Source organism: Macaca mulatta, chromosome 7 (assembly GCF_049350105.2).
Source record: "Macaca mulatta isolate MMU2019108-1 chromosome 7, T2T-MMU8v2.0, whole genome shotgun sequence".
NCBI classification, from domain to species: Eukaryota; Metazoa; Chordata; class Mammalia; order Primates; family Cercopithecidae; genus Macaca; species Macaca mulatta.
In genome coordinates, this window is record NC_133412.1 from 84,523,951 (window position 1) to 84,536,203 (window position 12,253).

The 12,253-nt window shown below is 36.3% G+C and overlaps 1 protein-coding gene across 3 annotated transcripts in view; it reads left to right on the top strand.

The window, feature by feature from the left end:
• The window catches only part of MCTP2 (multiple C2 and transmembrane domain containing 2), a 258,383-nt gene that overhangs the window by 161,514 nt on the left and 84,616 nt on the right, over nt 1–12,253 (top strand). For all 3 annotated transcript variants that reach the window (XM_015143071.3, XM_015143072.3, XM_077938743.1), the window contains exons 15-17: nt 6,868–6,969; nt 8,199–8,273; nt 10,171–10,290. In XM_015143071.3, coding sequence (XP_014998557.2) covers nt 6,868–6,969; nt 8,199–8,273; nt 10,171–10,290 — 297 coding nt within the window. The remainder of the gene's footprint in view (nt 1–6,867; nt 6,970–8,198; nt 8,274–10,170; nt 10,291–12,253) is intronic.

Below are 12,253 nucleotides of genomic sequence, written 5' to 3' on the forward strand. Positions count from 1 at the left end.
TATAAACTACTTAGAAATGGACAATTAAATATTATACATAAAAACTATGGATAAAGGCCAAAAGTGTTATTCAGAGGAAATTCTTACCTTGAATGGTTTTAGCATTAAACAAGAAATGTTGAAAATCAATTAAACATCTGAACAACAACAATAACAAAAAACTCAATAGAAGAAAGAAAACTTGAATTGAGATAAAGGCAGAGAGCAATAATCTGGAAAATATGTGAATAGCAGATATGATAAATTCAAATATTCCCCAAAAAACAAATGAGACAAACCATTTAAAGGGTTCATAGAGAAAAAGAAAAAAATAGATTAAGGATGAGGAAAGAACTGTAAAGAACACTCAACTTCCCTGAGTAGTCTAAGAGAAAACATGAATAGTTATAGCGACATGTCCTGGGAGAACTTGGGTACTGTAAAGGTATAAAATCTCTCCGTATGAACGATAAACATAATACAATTCCATGTTTGGGAAAATGTTTATAAAAAAGTAAAGAAAATTGTCTTCAAAAAGTATAACTGTAGCAATTTGGATGTACAGTTTAGTGAAAATAATTACCCAAAGACTAGGAAAATTTATGAAATTATTTCAGCCTTTTCTCCCTGCATCCACCCCGCCCCCCCAATAAGAAAATAACAAATCCAAATTATTTTATGAACAAGTATTTTTCAACCCTTAAAGGGACAAGCCATTCTTAGATTACGTTTATTAAGAACATGAGAAAATGAAAAACTTGGAGAAAAAATAGAGCTATTCCCTCTATTATCTCATCTTTAAATTGATAATAGTTCCTATTGCATAGGATTGTTTGAAAAATCTAATGAGCTTATATGTTTATGAATTAGCAATTAAAAATTAAGCCTTTTATGTCAGTTTTGAGCAATACAAAATTAAATATGAAATTATGCACATTTTAATAAAGGAAATATTTTGCAAATACTATCTATCTGATAACATATTATCTATAAATAGTCTATCTGATAATAACATGTATTAATCTTGAACATAAAGAAAATAGAAAACATTTGGAATGAATAAAATGTCAGTAAGATCAGCATTATGAAAATGAGATTCATGACTATACACAATGGGAAAACATTTTTAAAAAGTGAAAAAGAATCCAAGACTGTAACAGAAAACAAAACAAAAAATTATAATGTCTAAGATTTATGTGAAGAAATTCTAGAACTGTACTGAAGGGCTTGAGAGAAGACTAATTGGAAATCATTTAATTTATAATAAACTTGAAGGATGAAGTCACTGGTAAATGATAAACTACTTAATAAGCAATTCTGGGAATTTGGTTGCTTATTCATTGGGGAAAATGTGTCGGTGTATGACAGCAAACACAACAATTTCAAGATGAGTTAAAGATCAAACACTTGAAACAAACTTCATTAAAAATGTCAAAATAGTGGGGAAATCCTATGTAAGTAAACTGAGAAGCAGGAATAATAAGAGAGAAAAAATCTTAAGATGTCAGTATGGCCAAAACAAAAATCACCATCAGAAATTGAAGACAAAGGATAGACTAGTAAAAGTTACTGGCAGTATCTAAACAAATGGATAATATCACTAGTACAGTATATACATTTTCTTTAATAAATAAGGAAAATACAAGTCAACCTAGCAGAAAACTTCATTCAAAGAAGTCGAAATTGGCCAGGCACGGTGGGTCACACCTGTAATCCTAGAACTTTGGGAGGCTAAGGTGGGTGGATCACCTGAGGTCAGGAGTTTGAGGCCCGCCTGGCCAACATGGTGAAACCTCGTCTCTACTAAAAATACAAAAATTAGCTGGGCGTGGTGGCGTGCTGCTATAATCCCAGCTGCTCAGGAGGCTGAGGCAAGAGAATCACTTGAACTCGGAAGGCGGAGGTTGCAGTGAGCCAAGATTGCACCATGGCATTCCAGCCTAGGCAATAGAGCAAAACTCCACCTCAAAAAAAAAAAAAAAAAAAAAAAAAAAAGTAAAAAAACATGATAGCTGAACACATATGAATGGCTCATGATTTATTCAACTGTGATCATGATGTTCAAGAATGCAAATGCTGCTATAGCCAGACTACCTAGGTTGACATCCTGACTCCTCCCTTAAACTAGCTGTGTGATTTTTGACAAGTTACTTAACCTATCTATCTGCATTTCTTTGTTGCTGGAGTGAAGATATGTATCCTTCTACTTGTATTGGAGGTGTATGGTGAAGATCAGAGTTAAGTGTGAGATGGGCACAACATTCCCTGGCACGCAGTGAGCACTTATAGTGTAAGCTGGCATTGCCTTCATCTGCATTGTTTTAGCAATTGAAATGATCAAATATGAATATGCCTTAAAAACTTCATATGAGTGTTTGTTTAAAAATGTTAATATTGACATTGTGACTGGGTGCAGTGGCTCATGCCTGTAATCCCAGCACTTTGGAGGCTGAGGCGGGTGGATCATGAGGTCGGGAGATCGAGACCATCCTGGCTAACATGGTGAAACCCTGTTTCTACTAAAAATACAAAACATTAGCCAGGTGTGATGGCATGTGCCTGTAGTCCCAGCTACTTGGGAGGCTGAGGCAGCGGAATCGCTTGAACCCCGGAGGCAGAGGTTGCAGTAAACCAAGATTGAGCCACTGCACTCCAGCCTGGGTGACAGAGCGAGACTCCGTCTCAAAAACAAAAAAAGTTATACTAACATTATGTTTTTTCTATTCAACACTTCTTGTAAATTTTACACGATTTTTGGAATTAATGTGTATTGATTTTGAAGGAGCAGCTCATATTTTAGGGATAGCTGGTTTGAGTTTCAGGCAGTGGATGAATGGATTGTCTCAAGAAGGAAGAAGTGAAGTAGAAATGGAGGAGGTCTAGGGTGATGAATTCCATGTTGCCTCTACTAGCTGGTAGCTGAGCTTCTGTGCAGGCAAACTGTGACCTAGTAGGTCTTTCTCGTACTGTTTGTATAACTCACATCATGGGAACAAGGCCTGATTCCAAGTGGCGACAAGAATGTGAATGGATACCAAGTAAAGTGTATGGATTTTCCTCTTGCCCAGCCACGTGTCTGTCCTCGTCACATTTTATTGGAGAGCTACTTTCCATGTGCATCAGCTGGTACCAACTAATATGTCATGGTGTTGTCACGTTATTTTCCCTTTTATGCAGAGTGAATAATGGCTGAAAGAACAATGCCATTTATACGCAACAACCTCAGTTTCTAACTGGAAGGTCAAACAATGGGGAATCAATATGACTCTTTAGTTTGGATTTTGATCTTAAGTGTGTATCTTTCCTCTATAAAGCCATTGATGGTTTTATTCCTTCATACTGATTCTGATTAACCTTGCTATTGAATAAGTTGGCAACTCATTGCATCAAAGATCTTTATAGTAGGAAAGCATAATAATTATTGTTTTCTTAAAAGAGTTCAAGATGAGAAACTTTTTTCTCGGTTCTCGCATGCTCACCTCTGTTATATGCTGATTATAAAATAGTTTAGTTTTCTAATATATTGAGTGTACCATTTATTTGACGCAAAAAATAGTTTTATCAACCAACTTCTAAAAATTGATTATATTTACTGTGCTTACAGCTTGGTAGATATATTTAATATTCTTTTATGTATAAAAAAAGTTAAATAGCTTAAGCATGAGTGTGGGGCAAATTAAACATTTTAAGCAAGACTATCTTCAGTAACTTGGCTCTGGCTCCAAAATCCTGAATTATTACTCAGAAACAGAATTCTTGTACTTCTATTTACTGACTAATTGAACCAGGAATCAACTGTTAGCATGCTCTATAAAAGCTTTGTGATATATTTCTGAAAATAATATAAGGGACATGAAAATGTCAATTTTCCTGATTAGGGGTGTTTGCATTCTCGAGTTAAATCTATTATTACTGTCCTGCGTAGATGGTTTCTTCAACTTATTACCTAATATTATGCATTATTTGGCCATCAAAAGGCAAGTATACAAAAATGTGTAGTAAGTCAATTTGAAGAGTTTATCCTGGAAAACTGAAGTTGAAGACATCATTATTTTATCCAAGACTCGTTTTTGAGTGAAGTCCTCCCAAATGTCAGCTCAGGAAATCTCTCCAAATGAATTGCGTTGTCTTTTTGTCAGAAATTGAAAGCTGTATTGTTCTTTTTTGCCTTTGCTGACAGAGAACTCAAAATTAATGAAAAGTATATATAGATTCTCTCCTCTAAATTTTCTTTTGACTGTGTTTTAATTATGTCTGTTTAATTATTTAATGGAAGCTTTAAAGTTATAAATGTAGAAATAATTTTCAGACTTTTAAATATAAATAATAAATTTAGTTTAGATATGGAGTGTGTGTGTGTGTGTGTGTGTGTGTGTGTGTGTCTCTTCGGTTTTCATCTCCTATTATATAAATGCTCTCATGTAGGCAAGTTGGAGGATACGGAACTTTTTATTTGATATTTTTGTTTTAGAAGTTCAGTTATATAATCGGAGAGGAAAATGAAAATATTTTTAAAAGTAGTCTCTTCTGTTACTATCTCAATGTTAATTATAACACTATTCAAATATGTTCACCTGTTCTTAACCCAAACATATTCCAAATACAAACTAGCATGTTTCTTCTTTCCTTTACCTTTTATCTTTTCTCTAAAGATATTCCTTGTAACAGACAAACTACAAAAGTGGAAGCAACTAAATGTTCATCAATAGGAGAATTAATAAATTACAGTTTATTCACTTTTTAAAGATTATATAGCAGTATAAAAAATGAACCAGACCTAGATACTAATATAAACAAATTACCAAGTCATGTTGATAGATACAAAACAAAATTGCGAAATACATACAATTTGTCACTTAGGCAAATAATTTTAAAAACATTTGTCTGTCAAGGCTATTTTTATGAATACAAAATCTCAGTAAAACTTAGAAAGGGTGCATGCCAAATTCCTATCTAATTTATGTTTAGGGAACGGAATTTGGTGTTGGTGTTAGTTCAAAGGGACTTCAGTTTTTCCAGCAATTTTTAAACTTTTTGCAGTTTTTAAACTTATATTCTATTTTTTAAGATAGTTAAGTACCAAACATGCATAGGTTTAATTCTATCTCAGGCTTTGATGCCTGCTTTCATGTCCTTAGATGGGTTCTGATTTTGCTGACACAATGTGAGGGACGTTAGGAAACAGGAAATGGTCATTTACCAAATTAAAAAAAAAATCCCTTTGCTATAAAATATTTCTCTTTATTCTGATACCTCTTGTTCTTCTGTTATCCTTCGCCAGCCCTTAAGAAATCATGGAAATTTTAAGATAACAGTACAATGACTGTGGGTTGAAGCAAAGCTAAACTGGACCCAAGTCAGCTTGGCAAATTGTCAGGCTGTTTTTGTATTTATTTCTTTCAACTTTAACATCCACAATTTATTAAGTGAGACTGTGTATCAAAGCGGAAGCTCAGAATCCTGTTTGGACACCGTTTAGGAAGGAAACCAGGTCTTTATGGGGCACCCCCTTCCTCTTAGCTGCTGGCCAGGAAGACCATCCTTCTGTATCAAACCTATTCAATCAGAAAGAGGTGGGGTGACTTTGGGAAGGAAGATGACCTCTCCCTTGTAAAGTGGAATTGCTCTGTTTCCCCCATGACTTATTCAACTCATTTCCACCACTGTTTATAAGAACACTTGTGTGAATGCTTGTAGCGACAGCAATAGTCATTTAAAATATGGCTCAAATTTCATGCTGTTAGATTTCCTATGCTATTTACATTTTTGATCATTACAATCTCAAATAGAGCTTTTGATTAACTTGAGTTTTGCTGAGGCCCTTTTAGAGTTCACAGGTATGCTTCTTAGAAGCCTGAAGTTTAATCAGTTACATATACTACTACTATGTAAAATCATGACTGCTATCACATCTGAAAAGAGAATGATTAAATCATGCTAATTAACTTGTCTTTCATGGGAGCCAATTAGTTTCCAAAATGATACTGAAGATGTTTTACTTAGATAACTTATATGTAGGGTCCACAGGTAGACTAGTGTATGGAACTGATGCGACATGCCAGCCAAGAGAGGACAGCAGAGAAACTTGTTTGTTTTGAAGATTTATTGGCATTGTACATTTTGAGTGTTTTTGGATTTTGACCTCAACTTTAAACTGATTTATTTACTTAATTTGCATTGTTTCGTGGCTAGTAAAACACTATTAAAACCAGCTCCTTTATTCATTTCTGTTAAAAATAACCTTTTGGGGGGAATAATTTTAGATTTACAGAGCAGTTCAAAGAGAATACAGGGTTCCCCATACATACCTTATCCAGTTTATTCTAATGTTGACGTCATATATTGCCATAATACATTTGTTAAAACTGAAAATAGCTAACATTGTTACATTGCAATTAAACTCTGATCCTTATTTGGATTTCACCAGTGTTTGCACCAGTATCTTTTTTCTGCTTAAGGACCCAATCCAGAATACCACATGGCATTTAGTCATCTTATCTCCTTAGTCTCTTCTAATCGATGACAGTTTCCTAGTCTTTCCTTTTTCCCATGACCTTTACAGTCTTGAAGAGTATTGGCCAGGAATTTTGTAGAATATTCATCATTTTTGAGTAAATGGAAATACGTAACTTATGATTTGCACCAATGTTTTTCACCCACACATCAGTTTCAGCCTGGCGATGGTCACTTTATCTTCCTGTCTAGAGCGTGTTATAACAGCATTCTAAAAGTAAAAGGTGATTTATCATAGAATTAATATTTGTTTAATGTTTGCTTCATCTGTGATCATTCTGCATCCCCAATTTTGCCAAAATTAGTTTTGGTTATTTACTTTAAACCACATAGTAACTTTGCACCAATGTGTTTTTTAATTTTTGTTTGTGACAGATTAGAGATGGACAACCAAATTGTTATGTACTGAAGAATAAAGATTTAGAACAAGCTTTTAAAGGAGTTATTTACTTAGAGATGGACCTTATATATAATCCGGTAAGTCTAACTGGGTCATACTTCCCGGCTTTCCCATACCTAAAATAGAAGGTGACCAGCTTTTGCAGGCTCAAATCAATGTAAGATGTTTCAGAATTTTTGCAGCTAGAGAGAGGAAAGAATAGTGTTTTAAAGCTGAGTCATAAAATGTGCTGGACATCCCAGCTCTCAAGTGGTATTAACCCTGTTGAATCAGCAGAATTGATGTTGTTTAATTCTCAGTAAATCTAAATTGTCAGGGAAAAAATTAAAAAAACAGGAAAATTATTTTTATATAATCTCTTTATTATAAAATTTTATATAAAATGTATATAATATAACCTATGTAATATATAATTGTATAACATATAGTATATAAAATGCTATATTATGTAAATTAAAGAGAGAGAGATATATATATATATTTCTCACATTCTCAATAATACTAGAACTCTGGGCACAGTCTCCAGTATAAGGATGTGTTGCTGCTGCTTCCCATTTCCTTCCCTTTCCCTTCAAGGAAATCGTATGTGCATTTTATAAGCAGGTCACCCTCATCTCCTCCTTTCTTCTGGAAAACGTTTGTATATAGAGTATGTATACTGGTAAAACCTGAGTTTAAGGGAAAAGTGGAGTACAGACTTGAAGAGAAAATATTTCGGTTAAGGGATTTGACAGTTCATGTGATGTGGAGAAGGACTTGAATCTGATTCTTTGGGGTCTTACTCAGTCTGCTGGTTTGAACAAGTGCATAAGTCCCTCTGAGCCTCAGTTTATTGCCTGTAAAACAGGGTTAAAATGGCTCATTGACTTATTTTTCCAGGTCATTGAAAGGAAATAAGATTCTCTGTGAAAGGTGTGTTTTCATAAACTGGAAATGGTTATTCACCTGCAGACATTTTTGGTAGAAGCTTAACTTAAAAGGATTTCAGAAGGAAGTTTTATCTTTTACAGACGTTAGTTTGAAAAATTCATGAACATCAATCTCTGCAGTGGTTTCAAATACCCCCAGAGATGAGCCAAGTAGAGACAGTACCATTCTAGACTCAATCTGACCCATGCCAGGGACTTTCATCAAATGAGACCCCCAGAAACATATACAGGGCACAGGAGTGTCCACCATTTCTTTGCTCCCTGCTAAGGTCGGAGTCAGAAGCTATTGGTTTGCATGATTTTCCCAGTCATTAAGAAAACTAGATGGATGAAGTCCCTATAAATGCTGCCCTTTTTAAACAATGATGTCTTTCTAGGTCAAAGCAAGTATTAGGACGTTTACTCCCAGGGAAAAGCGCTTTGTTGAAGACAGCCGCAAGCTGTCCAAAAAGGTGGGTCGGTACAGTAGATGGCTTGTTAATTGGTACACTCAGCACCTGAAGTATTAACACTTGCCTATAATTTCTTCCTTGAATCTTTTCCTCCCTCTTATTCCTCCTTTCTCCCTCTTGTCCCGTCTCTCCACTTCTTTCTCCTTGTCCCCTTTTCTCCTAAAATAAGGAGGTCGGTCAGCTCCCATAAGAAGGACAAGACTTAGAACATAATTCTTGGATTAAACAGAAGTTCTCAGACCCCATTATTCTCCTGATTCATTGTATAAACAAAAATTCCTAGCATCAAGACTGTCAATGTCTTGTTCTGCGTACCCGTCCTTTAATCATAGCCATTTCGTCCTCTGCCCTTTAGAGAAGTTTCAGGGAGGCGCAGTGTGTGGAGTCAGTAACAGAATTAACCCAGCAGATCTTCAGAGACTTCTAGCCTGGGCTTCGCTCATGACTGCTCCTACCACTTCGGAGTGGTCTAAATTTGGGATGTGTTGGCATTTCACCCCATGCTGAATGCAAGTTCTCTCCCTCTGCCTATTGCCCTTAATTCCTCTCTCATTTAGTTCAACAAAAGGTGAAGTTCAGGGCCCGGTAGGAAGTTTCACTTTTTTTTTTTTTTTTTTTTTTTTTGTGACCTTTACATTTCTTTTTCAGAGTCCCTCCCTGTTGTACTCTCCACAGCTCAGGATTTCACTTTGTACCTATCATCCCTCTTCAATTGTATAACAAAGAACAAAGTGTCCCCTTTTTCAAGAGTTTATTACTTCCACCACTTCCTTTGGGGTGAGCAGCTGTGGATTACATAAAGCAGTTAAATATAAAGACATCTTATCATCCTTTTGTTTCCCATGAACTTCTGGGCATACTTGGGAAAGGCCTTAAACGTCTTCTGAGGGGAAGCCTCCAAATATTTCATTTTGGTCTGCCATAACATTGAGTGTAATATTTATTTTGTGTAATCTGAGTAAATGTCTTATTTTATTATTATTATTGCCTTTCACTCTGTTTACTTGAAAGCTAAAACCTGGGTTGAGGTGGGTGGGGTAGCTGCTTTGCAAGCACATTGAAATGAATCTGCCTACAACTGGGAGAGAGACATTTCCTTTGCAAAACAAGACCTCCATGTGGGGTGACTTTGGGCTCTGAGAGCACCGGGGAACTTGGGGCTGAAATCCTGGGGTATGCTAGGACCCTCCCCACGTGCCTCTTGCTACTTAGACCCCCAAATTTTGATAAACTTGAAACATTTCCTTAGGATACAAATACTTGAAAGCATTTACTCTGTGACAGGCACTTTTCTAAGCTTTTTCATCCTCTCAACAACTTGTAAGATTAGCACTAATATCAACCCTATTTTATAAGAGAGAAATTAAGTAACTTGCCCAAGGTGAACTTCAACCCCTTCCCAGAGCTCTATTTTCTGTAGACCTCTGGACTAGATAAGCTGTAATACTTGTATGTTTTTATTGTAAATCTATTCATTTGCTTCCAAACTAAACAACATAGACATTCATTCTCTGTCTGTATCTCTCTCTCTCTCTCTCTCTGTCTTTCTCTTTCTAGTTCTCTCTCTGCCTCTGTATGTGTCTTTCTCGCACAAATTCACCAGCATTAAATACCTGGCTTCTGTAGTTTCACCATTTCCATTTTTGTTCTGAACACTGTTGAAACAGGCTGTTCTTTTTCAGATGAGCGCTAAAATGCATTTGATTCTCTTTTCCTCTGTGAATGATCATATTTTAAAAAGACTTTTAGAAGTGTCAGGCCTTCTCCTTTCTATTATTATCATTTTTTAAAATTGGGATCTATATAGAATATACTTTAAATGATCAGGGTACCTGATCTAGATGGAATATTTGTAGTATTTAAATCTCGTTTCCTGTTTGTCATTTTTTAAAATCAGATCTTATCAAGAGATGTGGACCGTGTGAAAAGAATCACTATGGCAATATGGAATACAATGCAATTCCTTAAAAGCTGCTTCCAGTGGGAATCTACATTAAGAAGTACGATAGCATTCGCGGTAAGCTTCCTTTCTTATGTTCAAATTATTTGCTGCTTATTTACATCTATTCATCTTTCTGAAATATATTACAGCATAGGTGATTATGTGAGGGTTGTCTAAGACAGTACTTAGGTCAAATTTACCCTGGGAAACCCCTTAAATTACCCAAATCTTAGTCATATACGGTCTCTTGGTACATTTAAGAGCACCACTGTTGTATACATATGTTTAAATGTTTCTCCAGTTGTTACTATAGCTACATTTGTATAGCCCTGCATTGTGTTTATTTTTTTTCTTTCTGTGCCAGTGACTGCCCGTAATTTTTGAAAAATTGCATCTGAAGAATCACGTGACTGAATAATAACTGAATTGTTCAATTTACATTTTAAGTAAATTATTCCTGAACTTTGGTATTAAAGATGTTTATTCATTTCAAGCCAGTTGGGACATACTGATCATTACACATTAGAATTTCATTCAGTACCACAAAGAGGAACCACCCCTGTATATGAAATGTACCCTTTTCTCTGGTGACATTGGCTCATCCTTATGAGCATAATAAAATCACAGAATCAAAGCGCTACAAGAGATCTTTAAACCACCTAAGTCTACCACTGAGAGCCCAAGAATCTTGGAAGGACTTCACAGCTGGCCTCATGCCTTTATATCTCAGGGCATCCTCTCTCATTTGTAAAGGGACTTGTCCTTGATCAAATTGGTAATGTCAGCCATGGGAGGAGAAATCAAGGCTCCCAGCTGCAAATCTCTGTATATTTAGTATCATGCCATTCATTTCTGTCCTGTGCAAAGATCACTATTAAAAACTAATATGAGGTATGAGTGTTCTAAGAGTGTGAATATCAGTCATGATCATTGGTGAATCTGGTTTCTGAATGTTATGTGGTTCTTTCTGTTTTCTACTGCCAACATATGCTCCATGTTCTCTCTTAGCCAACAGGCATAGCCTCATTTAAAAAATGGGGGAAAAACATATTTAGCCCAAGATGTGAATGGGCTCAGGTCACTCCCAACATCTTTATGCAATCAAGTACATCAGCTCCAAAAGAGGCTTTTCCTTTGCCATTGGGGAGTATTTTGTTTGGTGTAGTTTATTTTAGTTCTCCACTGCTTCAGTGTAGAGGACCCATGCTGCCAGCAGGCTTGACCTTTCATATACTTTTTCTGCTGTCTGAAGTTGCTAAAACATTTGGCCTTAATAAAAACACTAATAAAGGTTTTATTAATCTGTATCCGTCATTGTCTCAGCATTTGTTTATCTACTTCCCTTTCTCACGTTCTCCTCAGCTGGTGGCTTCATGCGTTGGGTTCCTCTTCAACCTCCCCAGCTCCACCTCCCACCCGAATTCCCTTTCAAAACTTTCCATGGAATGTTCTGTGCAATTCTGGGCAAAAGAGGAAAGTGAACACAATTGGTGGCTTCTTCCACTCAGCACCCAGACAGCCGCTGTGAGGAGGAGAGGATTTCCTCTTTCTCGAGTTTAGTTTCTGGCACTGTGATTTTAGAAAAACAGAGATCTGTTGCCCTGGATTCTGTAGGGAGATGACAGAAATGATTAATGGGCTGCTGGCTTGATCTGAAGAAAGATTAGAACAGATGAATAGAAATACGTTGTCTAATAGAGGGGACTTCTAAACAGGAAGGGAGCCTTGGAAATGGAGCCACTTCTCCACTGCCTTTTCTCTGAGGGATTCCTCCCTGCTGGGCTTCATGCCTCGGAGCAGAGCCCACCCCCAGACTGGAGAATGCAGGCTGCCATGTTGTACTCTCAAATCTCTGAGGCCCACAGCAAGGAAGATCAAGATGGTGGTGTTCTTGCTGGTTTTCCAAAGTATGATTTTGCAAGGATACGTGGGTTTATGTGACTGTGTGTATAGGGACGTTTCTCACTGGACACCATTGAAAAAAATGCAGAACCGTTAGATATGCTATATACCTACAGCCTATCATTTGATTGTCCTG